Source organism: Diplotaxodon limnothrissa, unplaced genomic scaffold, assembly GCF_057381915.1.
Source record: "Diplotaxodon limnothrissa isolate DT_005_m unplaced genomic scaffold, D_limnothrissa_male_GT1.1 unmapped_scaffold_6, whole genome shotgun sequence".
In the NCBI taxonomy this organism is placed as follows: Eukaryota; Metazoa; Chordata; class Actinopteri; order Cichliformes; family Cichlidae; genus Diplotaxodon; species Diplotaxodon limnothrissa.
This window is the reverse complement of record NW_028188560.1, coordinates 1,442,586-1,466,308: the sequence shown is the minus strand read 5'-3', so window position 1 is coordinate 1,466,308 and position 23,723 is coordinate 1,442,586. Positions and strand designations below refer to the sequence as shown.

General features: G+C 39.1%; 3 protein-coding genes across 3 annotated transcripts in view; 2 read left to right on the top strand and 1 right to left on the bottom strand.

Annotated features, from left to right (window-relative positions):
* Positions 1-147, top strand: part of LOC146606834 (uncharacterized) — a 32,592-nt gene extending 32,445 nt beyond the window's left edge. Inside the window, exon 22 of the mRNA XM_085349356.1 lies at positions 89-147. Coding sequence (XP_085205482.1) covers positions 89-147 — 59 coding nt within the window. The remainder of the gene's footprint in view (positions 1-88) is intronic.
* Positions 148-5,072: 4,925 nt separating this feature from the next.
* On the bottom strand, positions 5,073-8,270 carry LOC146606833 (PAN2-PAN3 deadenylation complex catalytic subunit PAN2-like). Its single transcript, XM_085349367.1, has 12 exons — positions 8,191-8,270; positions 7,919-8,061; positions 7,634-7,740; positions 7,439-7,537; positions 7,213-7,341; positions 6,819-6,956; positions 6,672-6,731; positions 6,333-6,581; positions 6,045-6,188; positions 5,767-5,946; positions 5,608-5,659; positions 5,073-5,257 (listed from the first exon to the last, which is right to left on the bottom strand). The coding sequence occupies exons 1-12, from the start codon at positions 8,268-8,270 to the stop codon at positions 5,073-5,075; spliced, it is 1,566 nt and encodes a 521-aa protein (XP_085205493.1).
* A 6,525-nt stretch (positions 8,271-14,795) lies between these two features.
* Positions 14,796-19,973, top strand: LOC146606832 (uncharacterized). Its single transcript, XM_085349364.1, has 5 exons — positions 14,796-15,003; positions 17,124-17,387; positions 18,433-19,176; positions 19,345-19,767; positions 19,909-19,973. Exons 1-5 carry the CDS (start codon positions 14,796-14,798, stop codon positions 19,971-19,973), a joined length of 1,704 nt encoding a protein of 567 aa, XP_085205490.1.
* The last annotated feature ends 3,750 nt before the right edge of the window (positions 19,974-23,723 follow it).

Sequence of the window (23,723 nt, the reverse complement as noted above, 5' to 3'; positions counted from 1 at the left end):
ATTCATACAATTATTTTACTTCTTACTTCAGTGTCTACTGTGTATTATTTTTTGCCACAGATTAACTATACTGCTCTGTTTTTTTTAGATGGCTACAACATGACATCCAGTGCATCCAGTGATTTACATTCAGCTAGCAACACATAATGAATGCAGAAATCTGTGGTTATTCAGATAACCAACAAGAAGTCAGGCTTTTCTTTGTTCCTTTTTTCCATAGTATCAGTGAGTTAATCTGTTGTGTTTTTATTAATAGCTTATATAATATTTAATCCCAGAAGAATTTGGCTTGGTTTTTAAGGAAAACAAATAAAGAAAAATATGTGTGCTCACCAAAATATTTTTGAATGGCATAATAAATTTTGGAATTGTAATCAAACTTTAAAAAAAATTATGTCATCGTTTTCATCTTTGATTTTGATTTGCATGCATGATTATCAACACAGCACAGAGCATAGATTTGTAGTTATACTAATAGATTTTTATCAATCTATAGATGTTTTTAAAGAAAAGAGTTGAGTGTTCTTATATTCTAAAGAGTGAGTAGATTTGATGTCTGATGTAAACATAAGTAAAACATTGTACTCGCAATATACACAGAAATACAAACTACCTTTGTTTAAAAAAACGTTTTTGTGTTGGGGACATCTACTCAAAATCTTGCCGTTTCATTCTGTGTCAGTATGTATCATGGCACACAGTCCCACAAAGATCCACATGAAAACTGTTAATTGAGCTGTAACAATTTCATTCATTTGTAATTCAATAATTTCTGGTAATCTTTTATTTTGTGCATTTTGTGAAGTAGCCATGTGTTGTAAAGATGAAACAGATGTCAGGGAACTGTTGCACATTAGGTAGATCTTAATGCTGAAATTTCTCATACTCATGTTAATTTTACCCATATTTATTTTTTTCTTTGCAGAACAGATAACTGTTATTCTAATTAGCACCTTCATAATCTTTACTGGCTACTCAAAGATTAACTAAGTATGCTTTCTGTGCGCCTTTTGTGCATTTAATGTGGTATGTTTTTGGATAGCTTTGACATGCCTTAATTTTGATCCTGATTAATAATGTATACAACTAGCTTTCTATTACTTTCTATTACTAATTATGTCCTGAATTTGTTAAACTTTTATTCAGAATTTGGTGATTTAAATCTTTTAAAAATACCAATCTTGTGTCAAACTCCAGCTTCACACACCCTGTTAATCTGGCAGATTTGTTTGAAGTATCCTAAAATCCAAATTCCTAAAACAAATAAATAAATAAATAAAATAAAATAATAAAAACCTGAATTGGAATGACACACAGACGAAGTTCCTAATAGTGGTGTGCGGATCGATATTGAAATATCGATTCTTCCGATACCAGTAATTTATGTTCTAGAATCGATTCTCATATTAAAATATCGATATTTTAGTACTTTGGGGTAAATTTGTAGTGTTTCATTAACAGGAACAGTGGAAATAAACTATATCATTCGGATCGTCTAAATTGGAAGGAACTACTTCCTCTTACGCCTTAGTCATTTGTGAAATACGGCTGGATAAATGTGTAGCAGCCTCTGGCATGCACACTCACAGCAATGGCTGAGCATAAACGGAGTCATGTGTGGATGTATTTTACCTCCACAAACAGCTAAGACGCGGTTTGCGATACATGTGGCAAGACAGTAAGGTGTTGTGACAGCACCATTAACCTCGTCAAACACCTGAGAGTAAATCATAGAATATGATGAGCTTATGTTGAGGCGAACTGAAGAGGAGTAGAGGGACAGACTCAAGCGCAGACCACAAACTCCTTTCGAACAAGAGTGAATTTATTTACAGTGATCTGCCACAGTGCAATATATATACAAAGGTGTTTGGGGGAAAGGGCCAGGGTTCCAGGGTCCAGGAGTGAAAGGGGCCGGAGTCCAGGGGAGGGGGTTTCCACACACAAACAGCTCCTCTTTTCTCCACCACTCTTCTTGCTCAGTCACAGTTGCACAGGGAACGGGTCCGGTGCCGATCTGCGATGCGTTTGTTGTTCTCTTTTGTGCGTAGTAGGGCCGCTTGAGTGGCCCGCCAAACTCGACAACACCTGTGTAAATTCATTTCTTTTGAATTAATCCCTTCTTCTGAAAAAGAACCTCTCCTGGTTTAAATGGCACTTTGGATTTCCTTACTTTCTGTTCCGCTCCCAACCCCAAATAGATGCTGACAAGCTGACACAGTAACATGGAAGAGGAAAAGAAGTTGGAAGGAAAAAAAAAAAAACCTAATGCCTAACAATGAAAAATGTAAAATAAGATCAATAATAATAATAATTATAATAACGGTAAAAGATGAAGCAACAAGTTTTTAGTTTCTTGTTTATTCCAAATGATCATCCAGATGTATGTGACATGTGATGACAAACACCATGTTTGTCATCACATGCTTAAACTCATCATATATTTTTACATATGCTGAACAGGCAGTCAGACATGCTGTCACTGTGGGGTAGATAACTGCATGAACACCATACGGCAGGGGTCTCAAACTCCAGTCCTCGAGGGCCGCCGTCCTGCAACTTTTCCATGTGTCCCTGTTGCACAACCCGTTCTCACTCCCGACGCGTAACACACCTAGTAGGTCATTAGCAAGACTATAGAACTTGACTGCATGCTGAGTTGGAAATTCAGCCATTTGATTCATGTTACAGCAGCTCATGAGTGAATGAACATGGTGCAATAAAAGTATTTTTAGAAGTATATGTTTCCAAATACATGCATTTACTTACTCGATGTTACAATATTTCTGAGAGCTCGTTTTTAAGCCTCCCAGTTATCAGTTTTGTGATCACACTATTGCTTTAACATTATTGAGACTACACAACACATTCATCCCTGACCTCCTCATATCCAGCTGAACAGGATTACTATACTGTGTAGATTTACAAATTCTTTCGTGGAACATCGAAATCCATTGTGTTGTGTAGATTTTTAACATATCTCCTGGATCATTACTAACTGTATGTTTGGTTTTACTTGTAGAGTTGTTGTAAGACCAGACAAGGAGCTCGAAAAATTTTATGGTTCCCAAAACAAAACAAGCAATGAAAATAATGACATAAACCTTTAAAAACAACTGTGTGGAAACGGTAAGAGTATGCAGATCATCCAGCAGAGGGCACCATTATATCAAAAAATCGTTCAAATGTGACTTAAAGATTTATTAACCCTCTCAGGCTCAAATTAAGTTTTTGTTGCTAATGTACAAAAGAATACCTCCAGTGGTACTTCTGAGGGGAAAAAAAAAAAAACTCATAAAATATGTATGTGGGGTAATCAGGTTGTTTAGCTTTTACTTGTTGCAAATCTGCAACGCCTGCCTTGACAGGGTTAAATTAAACACATCTATTAAAGTATGGTTACTACTTTTCAAAGGTGGTGGCTGTAAATGCTGCACTTGAAGCACAGTCCTTACCAGTTAGGGCTTTTTAAAGAGCTCGATGTGAAATATTGAGGACATTTTTTTCCCCCAAAAATGTTACATGTGTCATTTATAGAAGAGAAATAACAGCTTTTGAAAAATTAAAAATCGATCTGAATTCTGAGAAACCTAAAAAAATAAAAATAAAAATCCAGCTGTAAAATGAACAGTGCAACAGATTTCACAGAAGCTGGTGAAACAAACAAACTAAATTCATTGTGGTTGGAATCTGTTTTAATCAAGATTTGCATGGATTCATGCACATTCTCCACTTCCTGGTATCAAACATTTTACAGTTGTTACACCCCAGCCCAGGGAAAACTGGCGTGCAACAGAAGAAAAATAAAAATAAGGAGAAATGCCCCCACACTCCCTGCTCTCAAGGAAGACGAACCAACAAAAACAGCTACCACGGATTTCACAACAGCCTGTCAATTTATCAAGTCCCAAAAGGTAGCAGGCGTCAGGGTGAGCATGGCCAAAACAACAAACAAAAACTCTAGAAATGAAATGCAGCTGGCTTACCTTCACAGAAAACCCCAAACGAAAATTACAGGTGTCTTACCTGCCTCCCTAACCAAAAACAGGAGAAAAGGTTCCCAAAGAAAAATGGCTTCTCACCCCTACAGCTACCAAGTAAGACAAAGTATCGACAACTATTTACATCTATATACAACAAACTATTTACAACACAGGGGGAGATCGCAATAATCCATCCATCCATTCGCTAGCGCTTATCCTTTTCAGGGTCGCGGGGGGTGCTGGAGCCAATCCCAGCTGTCATAGGGCGAGAGGCAGGGTACACCCTGGACAGGTCGCCAGTCTGTCGCAGGGCTAACACACAAGGACAGACAACCATTCATACTCACATTCACACCTAGTGGCAATTTGGATTATCCAATTAACCTATCCCCACAAACTGCAAGTCTTTGGACGGTGGGAGGAAACCGGAGTACCCGGAGGGAACCCACGCAGACACAGGGAGAACATGCAAACTCCACACAGAAAGACCCGGCCTGATGGTGGAATTGAACTCAGGACCTTCTTGCTGTGCGGCAACAGTGCTAACCACCGTGCTGCCCACAACAGCAACAATGACAAACTGAAATATAGGGCTTAAATACATAGAGGGAGCTATCAGGGAATGGACAACAGGAGGGAAACACAGCTGGGGCAAATCAGAACTGACGAGACAAGGAAGCGTAAACTGAACACACTGAGATAAGACAGACCTTCAAAGTAAAGCAGGAAACACATAACAGTCACGCCTAAACAAAACACTGACAACATTGGATTGTAACACAGTGCTCAGGATGACTTCATTTACATGCAACAATTTTGTTTTTTTCTTTTAAAGAAAAAAAAAAGGTTCAAATTCATATTTTGAATGATCACTTTCCCCCCTGTAAACCTCTCTGAAATAAAAAGCTTATATTTAGATATGATAAAAACAACTGAGTCACTGACTCAAAGCAAATAACTATAAAATATGATACAAAATAAGCAGCCCGAGCATCCTCAGGTCATGGTGTTGCTCACAGTCCCATCACAGAGGGAAGCACAGCAGCACCCGTGGATGGAAGGAGAGTGCATTCAGTCCACTCAGACGGACTATCTCATGTCCGAATCAGGGACTTTCCAGTTCAACTGGAAGCCTTTGTCGTAGACTTCGTAGAGCACCTTCATCACGTAATGATTCCCTCCTTCCTGATACAGCTCCAGGTACTTCCTGTAAAGCTTCAGGGCTGTGCATGAGTCCTCCGTGCTGTCGTGGGTTTCTCCCTGGATGTTGAGGCCTGTGGACATGAAAAAAAGGTCAGGAATGATTAAAATGAAAGTGTTCAGCTTCAGATTACAGTGTGGATATGAGGAATTGACACGTACGCTTTAGTGCATGAACTCAAAAAAGCCTCTAAATACTTTGTTGTTCAGATTTAATTCCAAGATGAGTTTGATGACAACTAAAACATCATGAACTATACTGACTTAATACTGAATACTTAACTTAATACTGACAGTAATATGAGCGGATTATCCAGTTTACATATTTAAATCCTAATCCCTCTCACTGTAATAATGTGATTTAATTCGATTACAGACTCATATTTGGATTAGATTTTTGTTTTTTTTATTTCTACTAACTTACCAAGAAAATACCAAGCAAGGAATTTCGTGTCGATAACTTGATCTTTGGGAACCTTAAGAAACAGAAAATAAAAAACATTAAAATCAAAGCACATCTATAAAAAAACATCTCTAAACTATATGAACTAATTTGAAATATATAACAGATGAAATAACGTACCACTAAATTAATGACACGAAAGTCATTCTGCAGGCCGTGGCCGACGAAGCGAACTCCTGCATTGATGAGGAAGCGTAGCTTCAGGTAGGTCGACTTCAGCGTGGTCACGTGCTTAGAGGATACTGTGGCATCCAGGTCTCCAGGTTCGATTCCAGAGTATTTTGTCAAATAGTCGACCACCTGGAAGAACAAATTGACAAGTTAGCGGGTGGATCCTTGAAACATTATATATTCATTCTTTCAGGTCATCGTGGTCTTTTCTCTCTGCAGCTTCTTACCTGCTCCTGAGTGGAGATGTAGTCATCGATGAAGGGGACCCCCTCGTTGGGCCCCTGACCCCTCACACAGGTGATCCTGGCCACAGACATCTGACTGGGCGTGATGGTCGATTTGGTGCCGTCGCTATGCAGCACTGCTTCCTCCTGCAAACGCACACATTCAGGGGTCAAATTTGTTTTAAATACTTGAGTCAGATTAGCTGAACTACTGAAAATATGTATTAGGAATATTTAAAATTGTTTTTGATCCTATATTATAATTAATGATGGTATCATAGCCAGACTTACCTCACTGAGCTTTACAAACTCAGCGTCCAGCCCCACCAGGTCACCAGCCTGCGGCATCTCACTGACTGTGAGTGGGATGAAAGTGGCGTCTGTCTTGCTCTGCTTCTCAGTCCGATATAAGTCGGATTTGACTTCAGACTGATTGTGCTGACACTCACTGCGGAGGTCGTATTTGGTGTGGTAGTTTCTCTTGGCGTAACACAGGATGGCTGGCACTTTCCAGCTCACATCAAACTGTGCAGCCTCAGTCTGAAAACAAAAGGAGAAACATTTTTAAATGACTGCACACATTAAAGTTAGCATGAATAAACAAGCAGGAATCTTATCTAGGATCCTTACCTGCTCAATCGGCTCAATGAGGAAGTCATTGAAGAGGTACCACTGCTGGCGAGAGACTCCCTGAAATAATAAAATCATTTTGAATGTTAAAAATGAAACTTTTTGTAGTCAGCAGATGTCAAATTTTCTTATCTAAGCGTCGCTCACCTCTTTTCTTTGATGGTAGGTCTCACCCACTTTGATGTGTGCGACCATATTACCACCCGCGCCGGCGTCCAGGATGTGCGGCACCGTCGCCACCAAGTCATACAGAGAAGCTCCCTCCGCCTGTTCAGCAGCACTTAACTAGTAACAGAAAGTGCAAATAATTGTAAGATAAACTTTTTCATTTCACAAAAGTTGAGAAATTCATGTGTTACAGAAACAAAAACACTAAAACCAACCTATAGTTCAATATCTACAGATTAGTGTAATAATGTTTTAAAAATATTGCTCCTGGAAATATGGATTTAATTTTGAAGTGAAATTTTAACTCAGTAATGAAAAGTTACTCAGTTATTTCTTCAAGTGCAAAGATCAGCTGAAAATCTAAAGTCCTCACCTCCTCGCCCTCAGGCCAGCTGCTGATCTCCAGTCTCTGACTTTTGCTGAGGGACATCTTGAGAGTGGCGGGGATCCACACGTGACGCTGATCCTGATCTGTCTTCTGCATGGATTTGTTGAAGGTGTACTATAAAAACAGAAACATGGGCAATCATGTAAATAATGAACAGATAAATCATTACTTTCTTTTAACTGTATTTAAACACAGTGAATCAGTGGCTTACCTCGGCCTGAACCTTCCAGAATTCGGCCTCTTTGCTGCTGTTCACCTCACAGTTTATCACCAAAACATCTGGGAGACGTCGAATGTTGCGTGTCTGCACCTACAGTGTAACACAAAGAAATGATTACCCTGCACAACAGGTAACAATCAACCATAAATGAATTGTCATTATGAGTGAATGAAAGCTGTAACTCACTGTGGGCTGATACTTGTCACAGTTTCCACACCATGTGTGAGATCTCTGCTGCAGGCAGATGCTTTTCTTCAGGATCTCAGCAAAGTCGTGCTCCTTTATTCTTTCTCCTGAAGTGTCAAAGTACAATGAATATCAGTGTATACATCAAATCAAGCAGATATTTCCCTCTGCTCATTCAAAAACTAAATTAATTCAAACCATTATGTAATCATTAATAGTTCAAGTTTCAAAGACAGAGTAATTCACAGTCACAGATATCCATGCTCTCAGTGCTCTCAGACTCACCTTGAGAGTCAGGGTAATGCATGTTGAACAGCAACATGAGGGAGGAGTAGACTGTTTCTATGCCACAGAGACACGGGCTGCGGTTCTCAACTTCAGAACAAAACAGCTCTCTAATGACAGAGTCGCCAGGGGAGCCCAGAGAACTGCAACACAAACACAAATCACAGTTTCAGAAACCAGAAGGAAAACTCTGCATTTATAAACAAACATAATGATAAGACTGGGACAGTGTCCAGTAAGAATGCAGGTCAACAACGATGTGTTTTACCTACTCCTGGTCGTCCTGTAGGCCCGTGGATCCTCCTGCTCCTGTGTCTCCTGGAAGAGCTGGTAGAGGATGAAGTGATTCCATCTCTGGATTAAGCGACCTAGCTTGACTGTTCCTGTCGTCTCCTCATAGTTTTTAACAAGTTTTTTCTAGTTTGATGTCTTTAGTGTGATGATGTTATTCTGATGTGAATAACTTTTTTATTTATGCTCTTTTATAAATTAATATTTTATGCGTATATACATGCCTTGTTAGTTTCTTACTTCATGATATACAAGAAAACATTGACAACTGTGATTAATAAAGAATTGTCTAGCAGACCAACCACTTATTAGATCAGAACTTTTAAACTTACTGACAACTGGGCTGAATTAACCACCCTGCTCGCATTTCTGTTGTTTTTAACAGAGGCAGCCCAGTTACTGTTTTTAAACTGTTCTTGTTTTTTTTCAATCCCTCCTTTACGTTCAGGCTGCCCAGACATCCACTGCATGTCTTCCTGTTGCAGGTGTTTGGAGCCTGACAGGAAGGGCATGGTTTGGTTTTTGGCTTTGTCATTTCTGCAAATGAAAATGGAACATGTAGGGATTATTTCAGGTCTGTTTTGGTGAAATGATTACAAAAATAATTTATGACCAAAGAAATAACTTATATTACGAGGCAGTATTACACCATATTTAGAAAAAAAATCAATTACGAGATTAAAGTCGTTAATATTGAGTTAATTACGTGAATAGGGTTAAAAAAAAACTGAATTGATTACAGAAAAGATACATTGCTAAAATCGAGCAGCACTAACATTAGCTGGGTGGCCAAGCAAGTGTCTTACACATGAGAATACATCACCAAAAAAAATTAAATAAACTTTTGCAGAAGTAGTTCTCTTGGTACACAGACTGCTCTGTGAAAACATTTCAAGTTTAATATCAGTTTAACATGCAAATTACCCACAGTTTATTACAACTTACTTAGCTAGGATCTGCCTCGTGTCGAGTCGAAAGATTCGCTGCAGGACCGTGAGTTGAAAGATACATTTACTACGACTCCCAAGATGCATTGCAGTAAAAACCATCCAATCGCCTTGCTTAAGATCTGTTGACATGTCACTAAAGGCGCGCTGTAGATAAATATTGCAATTTGTAAAAAATAAAATAAAAAAATAAAATTTGCAATTTGTAATTACATAATTAAACACTGGGCCAGTTTATTTTCGTATTATCGCTGGTTATTATTTTAGAGTAAATAAAGGAATAACGGGTAGCACCAAGCTGTTGTTATCTTCATTTCTATAGCAACGGCGTTTGAGGATTATGGGTAGTGTGCAGTTACGGGATTAGTGCGCCGTCTGCATAAATTGGTCTGATTGGTTGGAGCCGAGCGCATCCAAAACTAACAGTGGTGGAGTGGTGGATGAATCTATAAATGTGTTTTACGTGTGAAATGAAAATAATAAACCTAACAAAGGATTATATACGTTAAATCTGCGCACTTTCAGCTCGTGAATCACTTTGGAAAACACTGTGTGATGGCCACAACATGAAGCGATTTTATTGTTGAATTATCCGTGATACTTTCATGTGTTTTTGTTGAGAAATGTTAACGATGTCATTAAAAGAAAGCATTCAATTGGGGGGGGGGGGGGGGGGGGAACCCTAAGCATTTATTAAACCTCATGTTTTCCTTTAAACGTTTTATTTTGCTTTATATTTTAGTGATACTCTGGTAGAGAGGCTCTTATACTGTTAATTCAGCATATACTAAAAAAAATAAAAGCCTTTAAAAGCCTATTTCTGGACAATTATTATTTTATAATTATATAATTATATAATCAACTATTTTGCAATACTTCCAATCAACACACATCAAAAGAAAAGCTTGTGATGGCATCACATGAGATAACTTAAAGCTCAAAGGCTGTTCCATTGACATGTAACCAATCACTTCAAAGCACAAAACCTCTAATGTCATAGTCTTTTTGTGTGTGTGTGTGTGTGTGTGTGTGTCCTGTCTGGCACTGTAGCAATCAGAATTATTGTCTGAAGGCCAAGAAAAATGCCCAACAGATTTACTTTCCCAAGTGGGCCTTTTGCTATACTGGTCCACTTGATTGTCATAGTTTATTTGATCTTTATTACTTATTTTTATTCTAAGTTATTGTAATCAGGCCAGACTCGTGGACGGGAAAGAAAAACAAAAAGAAAAGTTCAGAAGAAAGTTAACAGAAGGAGAGGGAAAGAAAAAGGAGAAAAGAGATAGAGAGAAAAGACAATGAAAATCTGCTTCATCACCTTTGTCTTTGTGTCCTTTTTTTTCTCTTTTTCTTTTCCTGGATCACCTGTTGAGAAAGAAAAAAGAAAAGAAGCAGAAGAAGACTAGAGCAATAGAATAAACAACATCACGATGATCTATGGGAATATAACAGTAAATACTAAATGTTAAACATTACTGTGCAGCACGTAAGATCGACAGCGCACAGTGTGCTTTAAGGTAGGAGCCAAAAAGGGTGTAGTTTGTGTGTATGAGCACCCGTGTGTACACCTGTGAGCATGAGCGCGCTTGTATTTAAAAGGTTCCATGTAATGATCTGTTAGAGGGTGTGGGGGGGCCACAGCCCCGTCCACCAGGGCATGAAGCAGGTATGGAGGAGATCAAAACTCCAGACATCCAGAGACCCTCAGAACACAAGAGACCAAGGAAGACTAAAAGAGGGGCTGCAGCACCACTATCCCAGAAAGAGCTGAGGAGAGTCCCAGATGAGGGGTCACTCAACAGCCGCGGAGCATAAGCTGTTGAGTGTTCATATAGATTTTAAATAACATACCAGTTGATACTGACATATTTTTGTTACATTTGCAGTGTTGTGGTGTTATATTCTCATGATTCTGTTCATTTTATGAGTATATCCTTCTGCCTTGCTTCACATATTTAATGCTGCTTGGCTAGTTTTAGTCGTGCTAGCATCAGTACAGGTAGAAACAGAGAAACATCAGAGAATCTGCCATGCATCGCCCCATCTAAATACAAATGGAAAGTACGAAAATAAAAATATAGATAACTTTATTAAAGCAATCAATGTTCCCAGTGTTCCCATGGTGAAAACACATTTTTTCATATTATGTTCAAGTCAGTTGTTATCCAATTTTAAAACTATAAAATATAATAAAGTCTATTAGTTTATTTTGTTAATAAATAGATTTTTTTTAGGATTTTCAGAAACACTAACGTTATACATAGCAAAATATCTGTAGCCGTATGACAGCCATGTATAGTAGAAGTCCAAGATATTTCTACAACTCTAGCGTTAGGTTCTTCCAGTCAAACTTTTTCCCCTCACTGTAGATTTCTTGCAGTGTTTGTGTTTGTACAAAAGTGTTGCGTTTTTCAGCCCCCGCCCGCCCCCAAAATAATAATTAATAACAATAAAACCTTGCATACTTTGAGGATAAAAGTTATTTTATAAATGTAGAATGCAGAACTTTAATGAATAATAGTGAAGTTTGTTGAACTGAGTAAAAAGAAACCAACTGATAATTCAGAAGTCTTTTTGACAATCAAAAACAATAATTTTAAATTATAATATAATTAAAAAAATAATTAACACAAAGACGAAACTTAGCTTTAGCAAAGTTGCCATTTTTTTATTTAAAAAAAGTGAATTACTCTTGTTTAGAGGCTCTAGACGAACTTGGTCCTACACCCAGGCCATTTTACCCTTCTATATAGCTTCCGGAAAGTTTTCTCTGTCTTTGAGTTCTTTTGGACATGTTTTCTTTCAATTTAGAATAAGAAAAAATATTTCTTAATCGCGACATTTTTGCTCCTTCATACCAACTCGAGTGTTTTTCCCCCCTTCTTCTTCGGTGCTTAACGGCAACTGGCATCCTTTTCGGCGCATTACTGCACTATCACTTTGAGGTCACTCAATACTGTCGCCCTTCCTGTGCCACTGACATTATGTACTCGAGCCAGCCGCCGTAATTTCCACCACCTTTAGAGTTACCTCCCGTGTATGGCAATGGGAATGATTTATTCTTACAAACTTCTTACAGTATGTTTAAAAAGAACAAAGAAAACAAAATGAATGCATATGAAATATAAAATACTAAAACAAATATAATAAACGAGAGTATATATACTAAACCTGTAGGCATTAATTATTTCATGCGTGTAGTTATTCGTGACTGCGCTACACACTGAAAGCAAACTTCTGACAAGCGTCATAATTCGGTTACAAGAAACGTTAAAGTTTCATAACTGCATACCTGTGTCTAATAACAAATGCATAAATGTTGTTGTTTTTTCATAATCAGTCGCACGGAAGTAGCTGTCAACGTGCGTAATCTGGGCGCTGCAGCTTTATAAGCAACTTTCTGGCAGACAATCACTTTTTGGCACACCACCTGTTGAGGATCATGGCCTCAGATTTGGTGCTGATTCTCATTCCCACCGCTTCACACTCGGCTGCGAACCGTTCCAGTGCGAGCCAGAGGCCATCACTCGACGAAGCCAAAGAACCACATCAACTACGAAAAGCAGAGATGAGATTTTGAGACCACCCAAGTGAAAGTCTTCCGCCACTTGGCTACGCCCAGAAATTCTGTCCATAAAAATAATTACGAACAGAATAGGTGACAAACGGGCAGCCCTGCTTAATGATATACAGCAGGAGAATGCATGGAGCACCTGTAATAAATACTGTATCAATAACAAGGTTAATAAAGTGTATTTCTTAACCTTTCAGTTTGTGGGTAATGTCGCAGGTTTGTTGTACGGACCTGTTTACACTGTCTCTATAAGTTTTGTAAACCAAAAACAAACAAACAAAGGCGTCTGTTTAGTCTCTTGGCCACACAACAACAACTCACAGCAGAGCAGGAGTGGAGGGGGAGGGGCGCGGTTGGCCGGTTAGGCTGTGACTGGACAGCAGGCGGGAAAGTGATGTGACGGAAGTGAAAGGAGAGCAGAAGTAGATGGCGGGAGAGATGATGTAGAGGTGAAATAAGATAACGGGAGGAGGGATTTCAAGTGATCATAAAATCCAGAATGGCCGTCGTTTGGTGAGTGGAACCAGATTCAGCAGCAACACCAATAAATAAGCACGGTGGGAGACCTTCTTAGGCCCTGGGACCATTTTTGGTCCCTTTAGTTTTTCGGTTACAAGCCATTTGCACTGTGTTGAATGGAATATAGCCAAATTCTCTAAAAAAAAGTTTGGCATAATTTCATTTCAAAATTCAAGTCTGACTTCCTTAAATTAGCTTCAGTGGCTAAGCTAACAATACACATCCCCTTAGAGCCCTAGGGACCATTTTTGGCCCATTGACTTCCATTATAAACGCTATTTTTCACTGCAGAATTATTACCGTTAACATCTGGGTGACGGCTTAGGTTTCGTTTTTGTTTTGTAGAAGAGGCCTTAGAGTTGTAATTTTTTTATTTGTCCACCGGGTGGCGCCCTTGCTCCACATTTGATCCCTGCTGGAAAACAGCGGGCTGCTTGCACAGACAGGCGGGTGTTGTGCCAAAAAGTGATTGTCTGCCAAAAACTGATTTCCGGTATTTGCCAAAAACTGATTGCTCGTATTTAAACTGCTATAAGTAACTTGTTGGGCTATAATATGTGAAACATATGTCAAATGCATCCCTCATGGATGACATAAAGTCATCTTGAGCCACAAACAACATTCGTGTAACAAGGTAGAAGCCGCAATCAGTTTTTGGCAGTGACTTTTATATAACCTTTATTTAAACAGTTAAAAAAAATCTCATTAACATTAAAAATGCCTTTTGTAAGAGTAAGTTGGCCAAGAGGACAGCAGAAATGGCAGCAAATATTACAATATTTCTGTAAAAATATTTTAAGTGGGGATAAAGGACCGGATTGGTTATAATGTAAGTACAATAGCAGAGAGTTGTAAAGATACTTGAAAAACAGATATTGTTTTAATTCTCTATATAACCCCTTTGTAAACCCTGTTCACCGAAGTCTATTTACGAACATACGTAAAGATATTACACATAAAAAATACACAGAAACATTGGAAATCAGTTTTTGGCAGACAATCACTTTTTGGCACAACACGGGAAATGAAGCCTCATTTCCGGCGTGCAGCAGCGGCTTCGCCCAATTTAAAGTGGAAAAAAATATGAATATATAATCTTTTTATTGCACTTTTTGGGGCGGGACCATTTTTGGTCCCCAGGGCCGTAAAAGGATGCATTTTTAAGGGCCAGACAAGGGTTAATACAGGCATACAACGTGTTATGGAAAACATTAAACCCAGAAATCTAGGCGTAAATGGAAAATTGTAGTATTGAATTATAAGACTGATGAAACAATATAATTGTCTTCCCTGCTATTCTCCTGTTCACACTCCAGTCCAGAAGGTGGGATAAATGCATCTGTAAGCTGATATGTCAAACGCCATCAACCCCCAAAGAAGAAGGGAGGAGGACAGCACTACTGTGGTAGTGGAGCAGTGTGTTTGCAGACATAGCTGCTGCTGAAGAAGCGGACTGAACCTAGAGAAGAGACAGAAGCTAAAGTATTGATCCCGTCAAGTTAGTGTGGATCTGATACCAATATTAACATCTGTGTCACTTCTATTGATGCTTGTATTGATCCGCCCAGTCTCAGTTGAAGCAGCAATGAGTTCAGTACAGTATCTGAGAGAGTTCATCAAGGAGAGACTAACTGCTGTTTATGAAGAAATCTTCTCAGAGGTTCAAAAAACCATCATCCAGTATGAGGAGGAGATCAACCGTCTACGCAGACAGGATATCAACCGGAAACCTGACAGAAACTCACACATCATAGGTATGGACATGTTTTTAACAATGTGCTGTTGAAGCTGAGATTCTTCAGTATGATTAGCTTTACTAGAATATGTTAAACTGGGTATCCTTTGCTCATCCCAATCGGTCGCAGCAGATGGCCCGGCCCCTCCCTGAGCCTGGTTCTGCCGGCGGTTTCTTCCTGTTAAAAGGGAGTTTTTCCTTCCTACTGTCGCCAAAGTGCTCACTCAAAGGGGGTCATATGATTTTTGGGTTTTTCTCTGTATTTGTTATTGTAGAATCCACTGTACAATATAAAGTGCCTTGAGGCGACTGTTGTTGTGATTTGGCGCTATATAAATAAATAAATTGAATTTATCAGTGCTGTAGTTCAATGTTCAGTGATGGACTATGTTGAACTGGTGCAGGTCGATGGTCACTGATAGGTTAGGTTTTAATACATTTTAATTCATTTATTTATTTCAATTTTTTCTCTAACAGATTCCAATGTTGAGTACATCAGGCATTAGTGTTTTAGATCATCTGTAAACACTGAGATTGTGCAGTAAAATATAGTTAGATGTCAGCGGAATACACATTTAACAAGTTGTTAACAGCCTTCTCTGAAGTTGAAGTGAAGTTTCATTTAAAAAAGGATTTTACACACTGTAACAGGGCAGCCCTTAGCGGCTGGAAACACAGTGAGACAGACCAAGGCAAGTGTAGTGGAACAAAGTATTTATTTGCTGTATGGCTCTCCTTACAACAATTAACTTGTCGAGCTTCTGCACAGCACAAAAAAAAATCCACCCTCTAATGACAACTGGCAGCCTTAAATATGTTCAGCTGTCACAGACTTAACCATTATTCCACTCTCAGGTCAATTCTTAAATCCCAACCTTCCACCACAGTACACAATATATCAATAAGAATAAATAAATACATAAATACATTTTCACATTTACATATTAATAAATATTTCACACTTTAATGTTACCCCAAACCCAATATTATAAAAACCCAGAAACCCAAGCACAAAAAGATTCACCACACTCTCTTTACCAATGGTCTCTCCCGGAACCTTTAAATGGTGTCTGGACCCCAGGGGAAACATTTGCCCAAACACCTTGAAGAAGACACAGGCAAGAAAGGTGAGTAATCATTAACTTACAAACACTTATTTGCACCACTTTTATCCCTAGATTTCACACACACATTTGCCTTAGTTTTCCTTATTGGTAAACCTTAATCACAATCTCAATCACCATTCTTCTCTCCTGACAGACAACCACCACATTCCTTGACGAGGAACAGCTGTGCAGGATCTGAAACAAGGCCACCAACTGACCCTAAAATTCCCAATAAATAGTCAACAAATATTTAAACTTCTTGTGTGCAAATCCATGCTTAAAGTGCAATGCTCATAAATTGCTTGATAAGGTGCTTTTAATAACGTGAAAGGTGTGCTCTAAAGTGCTATACAGACAATACAATATAAATAAATACAGTAAGGGAGTCCTCTTCCTTACACACACTGATGTTTTCATGGTGGTCACATTGCATTTTAGTTTGGTGAACTTTGTGTCTTTGCTCACAGTGAGGATCCTTGCTGTGAGTGTGCACAACTATTTCCCTGAGCGTGCGTGTGCGTGGGGCTCGTAATGGGTCATATGATAGGCTGATCACCATTTCTTGGTTTTTGATTCATGCTTTTAAAAATATTAGTTTTTATATCACTGTTATGTTCCCCTGAGGGGTCTAGGTGGTGAGGGGGAAGTAACAAAAAGTGTCCGGGTGAGGAAAAAAGAGTTAAGGAGGCAAACGGGTTAAATTAAACAGTTTTATTAAAGTAGCTCAACTAAAAGAGCCGCTATCACCATTTAAGAAAACAAACAAAACTCAGGCGTTGGTCAATAAAGTAAAACATAAGCCAAAAAGAAAGAGCAGCTCACTAGCTGCAAACCACAATAACACAGCTCACTAGCGGCAAACACCACAAACTCTCAGCTCACTAGCTGTAACCACTCACATGGCACTCTGGCCCAGAGCTCACCTTCAGGAGGAGGCCCTGCTAGGGCCGTAACAATCACTAAATATAAAAAATATATAGTTTTTCTATCACACAATAGTGATTATTGTTCTTGTGTTTCTTTATTCCTCAAGACCTCCCAAAACAACATGACTGTAAGGAAGAGGAGGATCTGGATGAGCAGCAGGTCTGTAACCAGGAGAGGAACTCCAGTCTGGACCAAGAGGACCCAGAGACTCCGCAGATTAAAGAGGAAAAGGAGGAACTTGGCAGCAGTCAGAAGGGAGAGCAGCTTGGGCTGAAGCAGGAGGCTGAAGGCATTATTGTCTGGACTGATAAAAAGCAGCTCAGACTGCTGGAGACCATCTGGAAACCTGTGATAAAGTTACACAGAATAGGTATGTAAAACTATGTTGATTTAATAAAAGTGAATATAACTCACAGACAGCTCAGTGGACCAGTGGTTAGCACTGTTGCCTCACAGCAACAAGGTCCTGAGTTTGACTCTACCAAGTAGCCAAGCCTTTCTGTGTGGAGTTTGCATGTTCTCCCCTTGTTCACTATCCAGAGACATACGAACAGCCGGGTTAGGTTAGTTGGTGATTTTAAATTGCTCATAGGTGTGAATATGAGTGTGAATAGTTGTCTGTGTTTCTGTGTTGACCCTCCGACAGACTGATGAACTGTCAGAGAATTGAAGGTCAAAAAGTAATAAGCAACATGAATGAATCTCTTCAGCCTGATTTTCTGTTCTTTATTTAAACACATTTCCACCATTAACCTGTGCAAAACGGTGAAAATTAGTACGTAAAAATTCACCAGAATGAAAGACGTGAAACATCTGGGTTTCAAATTTCCACTCACTGGTCAGACCAAATCTACACAGAGACACAAAGTCAACAACACAAGTTTCATTTTGTTCTGTTATCAGTTTAAGTTAAAGAATTATGTTTCCTCTGCAGCATGGAAATGGTAAATTTGAACAGTTTACAGGTCTGGGTAATATGAATAAATATTTCTATTCTGTTTTGGAAAATATGGAATTCAGAGTTTCTAAAGTTAAATTTGTTAGACAAGAAGAGTGTTTTCATGGCATTTCAAGCACAGCCAAAACGGTTACTACTGTGTAAGAGAGCTCTTCCCCAGCATGCCTTCTTGTAACTGCGGCCAATTCAGACATCCACATTCATTTAACAAAAAACAACATCTATTTATTTTATATATCAAAGACATAAGAAGCTGAACTTTGAAATTTGCTAATAAGAGTGTCAGAACTAAACATTTGCATCAGTGCCCAAATAATTTGTCCCGTTTGTAGACTTTAATTTTAGTGGTATATGTGAGCAACAGGCTCACTATGTAGAGACCTGCTAATGGTTCAGACCAGTAAATATTTTCTCAAATGTTTGTTTTACTATCATCTTTTCCCCTTTGTGCATTCAGATGCCCTACAGCAGCATGCTTTTGAGGAAGAGGAGGTTCTTACAGACCAGCAGGTCTGTAACCAGGAGAGGAACTCCAGTCTGAACCAGGAGAAACCAGAGAATCCACAGATTAAAGAGGAAAAGGAGGAACTTGGCAGCAGTCAGAAGGGAGAGCAGCTTGGGCTGAAGCAGGAGGCTGATACCTTCATGGTGACACCCGCTTATGAGGAAAGTGCCTACAGTAAACCAGAACCAAACAGTGAGCAGCTCCTTTCTCACAGCTCTCCTGAAGCAGAGACCCGAGATAATGAAAAAAGTCAGCATGTGGTCTCAGGAACTACTAGAAATACAGAGCTGAATGAGAGACGTCACAGTCAAAGAGTAGACAACCTTCCTGTGTCATCGAGTAAAAGTAGAACGGACACAAAGAACAAGTCTGTACAATGTGAAGTGTGTGGAAAAACTTTACAGGATGAATACAATATGATTACACATCTAAGAGTTCACACAGGTGAAAAGCCGTATTCCTGTAGCACCTGTGGGAAAAGATTTGCTGACTTATCAACATTCAAAAAACACAAGAGAATTCACAAAGGTGAGAAGCCGTATTCTTGTGGCACCTGTGGGAAAACATTTGCTACTTCATTAGAAGTCAAAAAACATACGAGAATTCACACAGGTGAGAAGCCGTATTCCTGTAGCACCTGTGGGAAAAGATTTGCTGCCTCATCAACATTCAAAACACACATGAGAGTTCACACAGGTGAGAAGCCGTACCCTTGTAGTACCTGTGGGAAAAGATTTGCTTCCTCATCAACATTCAAAAGACACAATAGAATTCACACAGGTGAGAAGCCGTATTCCTGTAGCACCTGTGGGAAAAGATTTACTGACTTATCAACATTGAAAAAACACAAGAGAATTCACACAGGTGAGAAACCGTATTCTTGTAGCACCTGTGGGAAAAGTTTTGCTGACTTAGCAACATTCAAAACACACATGAGAATTCACACAGGTGAGAAGCCATATTCTTGTAGCACCTGTGAGAAAAGATTTGCTTCCTCATCAACATTCAAAAGACACATGAGAGTTCACACAGGTGAGAAGCCGTATTCTTGTAGCACCTGTGAGAAAAGATTTGCTTCCTCATCAACATTCAAAAGACACATGAGAGTTCACACAGGTGAGAAGCCGTATTCTTGTAGCACCTGTGAGAAAAGATTTGCTACCTCATCAACATTCAAAACACACATGAGAATTCACACAGGTGAAAAGCCGTATTCTTGTAGCACCTGTGAGAAAAGATTTGCTGCCTCATCAACATTCAAAACACACATGAGAATTCACACAGGTGAGAAGCCGTATTCTTGTAGCACCTGTGAGAAAAGATTTGCTTCCTCATCAACATTCAAAAGACACATGAGAATTCACACAGGTGAAAAGCCGCATTCTTGTAGCACCTGTGAGAAAAGATTTGCTACCTCATCAACATTCAAAACACACTATCTCCCCTTCTCTGAAGATAACCGTATTGTGAAGAAGCAGAATAGCTTGAACTAAGTTGTCACATGCAACGTGGGGTTTTTTCTTTCCTTTTTTTTTTTTTCTTTTTCTTTCCTGCTTCCTCTCTCGGCCACATTGTTTATGCTGCGGTTGACAGGACAACCAACTGCTGGACATCCAGGAGGATGTTAAAATTCAACATATCTCTCCTGACAGCTTGTAACGTTGCAGAAAGGAGACTTTTGTGTTTTTTCAATGTGTTGGTGACTGCATAAAACACAAGTTAAGAGAATAAAAGGATATGGTTTAGCTAGCAATCATTTTTGCAAGCTATAATTTTATAGTTAGCTAATTTAGTTGGCTAATTTACCAGCCACATAAGCCCTGGGAGTTTTTGTGTTTCAATAACATTAAAATCAAATGAAGGTTCCTCCATTATTCAAATTCCTACTGATGCTAAATAAAGTTGACCCTGATGGATAAATTCCATGGCTGTTCCCTTTCATGAGTGAGTGATATTGGTTTTTGGTGTCTTCTCCCTGTCGTATGATGAGGGTAGAGCTGTACATTTTAGTTAGAACATGGTTTATCATATTTAGGTTGAAACTAACTTGCTAAATTCATGTGAACTTCTAACTCCACTGAACTTGGTGAAGTCCTTATTGTAACACCTCTGAGAACAGCTGCACATTGAAAGACCGTTTTTAACTCTCAGAGGTGCCTCAGTTGCTTTGACTGTGGGGACTGAAGGAGCATCTGGATCTGGAAACTTCAAACAACATCAAACAAACAACTTCAGACAGGACAACAAATCTTTCAGCCAGATATTGCCCCTTGGTAGCATAAGAAAGAATGCAGCTTTAAGACACTTCTGTGTCAGCTTCACTATTAAAAACCTAAAACACATCCATCTTTAATACGATCTATTATTGTTACCGATATAACGTCTGAAGCAAGAGAATCACTTACATTTTAAATGAAGCAAATGTGAAAATCAACCATAAATTAAATTATATAATAAAACAGTATCTAAAAAGAGCTTCTTGCATTATTTTAATAGTCAAGATCAGCGCCTCTTAAAACTTAGAAAGAAAAATCTAAGACCAAACCACATCAACACAGACAAATTCAGCGTTTATTCTGATCTCAGTGCAGCTCCTACAAGCAAATATAACGTTTTCAATCCAGCTGCTGATTAAACTGAATAAAACTTGTCATAATAAAACTTTTTGCAAAGCACTTGACAGCAGTCAGACACTTTTCTTTTTCCCTGCCATGTTTTCTTTACAGCCCAGGTTTTACTGCTCAGGAAAAACAACTCTAAGGGGAAGCCTTTGTTACTCAGTGAGAAGTCAAGACTAGGGTTATTTTTTAAGCTCATTTAAAATACCTGCTGTACAGGCTATAAAAAAATGTACATTTATGATCACTATATCAACAAACATGCACAGAAATACACAATAAAAACATAACACTCAATAAAACAGCTGAAACAGCTAAAGCTGAAAGCCAGTCAGAGTAAACTGATTTCTAACAGAGTCTTAAAATGATCAGACAGCTCTTATGTTAATCGGGGAGGTTATCCTAAAGATTAGTGGCAGCCACCAAAAAGACTCTGCCACCATGTTCACGAGATACTAGACATATTTCTTTGGCTGAATGTGATTGTGCTGCTGATTTTTGCTGGATGTTTCACAGATGTGCTGAGCAGGCTCACTTTGACTTAAGCTACCACTGTACTGATTCTTTGGTAAGTGTTGTGTTTCCAGGTGCTGAATTGTACTATATGCTGTTTAGCCAACAGAAAGCTGAATTTCATTTAAAATACACTTAATGACAAAAGATACTTGACTGTTGATTTGGTTTACCATTAATAATCCTGGAAGTTAGACGACCTCTGGAAGGTGGACTAGCTTTAGATGAAAACCATACTCAGGTCTCTCCACTTATGCTTATTTTTAACAGTGGACGTCTTTCAGGATCTTTCTCCACCAACCAACATGGAATCTACTGCCTTCATCAGATGCTGCTCTCCGCATAGTTTCATTTGCCTTTCATGATAAAAGTGACCACTCCATGAGAACCATGAAATACTCTTCAGCGTGTGACACAAATTTCCCTCTTGAATTCACAATGTGTAGTTTCATAAGCATTATATGTCTAAATGATGCAACACAGATACTCATTTTTTCTTGAGCCACAAGCATGTCTGCAAGAAAAATGTCATCTTACCTTTCTCTCGTTGAGCAGGCATTTCAACTCTACTAAGTTAGGAAAATAAGTGAAAAAGACCAAACAATTGATCCAGGGCAGGCAAAGGCTCTTCCATGCTCACGAACAAGAGAGTGTAAGGTGAAGATAAGGGTTATTTGAAATCAGCAAAGCTTCCAGAAGAGCTTGTGGAAGATAGACTGAGAGAGAAAGAAAGGAGAATAATTTCTGATCATTCTTTTTCATGTCCACAGGCCTCAACATCCAGGGAGAAACCCATGACAGCACGGAGGACTCATGCACGGCCCTGAAGCTTTACAGGAAGTTCCTGGAACTGTTTCAGGAAGGAGAGAATCATTACGGGACGAAGGTCTGACACAGTCTGACTTACACTTCAGCTGCCATCTTGTTTTTAAAAATGGCTGCCCTCCAGGAAAAGTAACATACCTGTATTTAGTCAAAGGAGCTTGCAAAGAAAAGCGTCTGGACTTCTTTAAGTTGCTTGAAGACGTTTCACCTCTCATCCGAGAAGCTTCTTCAGTTCTAAGGTCAAATGGTGGAGAGTCCCAGATATAAACCTAGTGGGACTAACCCCCCACAGAGGGACAAAAGGACCCCCTGATGATCCTCTAAATGCCTGAGCCAAGGTGTGAAACTGGGTGTGGGTCCCAATCAGCCAGAGTTTCGGGTGAGTTCATTGTGAAACCTGGCCCCACCTTATCATGCGAATTCCTGAGATCAGATGGCCCAGGATGTGAGTGGGTGTTGGATATTCACAGACGTGGACTACAGCTTTCTTGGCTGCTGCCTCAAAGCACATTGTGCGCTTTCTATCTTGCGTGCTGCACATTATCGTTTATTATTTAGTAAGTACTGATATCTACTGCTAGCTAGTTTATTGTGATGGTGCTTTTTTTTTTATTATGTTGCTCTTTGTTGTTTGCTTTCTCTTCTGTTTTTTTTCTCCATACAGGTGACCCAGGTGTTTTTTTTTTTGTTTGTTTGGTTTTTTTTTTCTTTCTTCCCCCCGTCTCTTCTCCCCTTTGGTTTTCTTTCTCTCCCTCTCTTTCTTTCATTCTTTCTCCCTGTCCTATCCCCCAGTCATGTCTGTCCCTTTTGTAGCAACTGAAAATAAAATAAATTCATAATTATAATAAAGGTCAATCAAATGGACCAATATGGCAAGGCCATGATGATCCACTTGGTAAAATAAATCTGCTTGGCATCTTTCTTAAGGCCAATTAAGACAACAATTCTGATGGCTATAGATCCAAACGGGACAAAAAATAAATAAATAAATAAAAAAGGATGTGAGTGGGCGTTAACGCATCTGGGAAGGGATCTCAAAACTGGATTATAGATGGCAGAGAGTTGGTGTCGTAAACCCCCGCCTCTGTTCAAAGATGGTCGCTCACAGTGGACATAGATGGCTTCTTTCACTCCTCTTTCAAACCATCTGTCCTCTCTGTCCAAACTGTGAACATTGGCATCCTCGAAAGAGTGTCCTTTATCCTTAAGATGCAGATGGACTGCTGAGTCTTGTCCTGTGGAGGTGGCTCTTCTATGTTGTGCCATGCGCTTGTGAAGTGGCTGTTT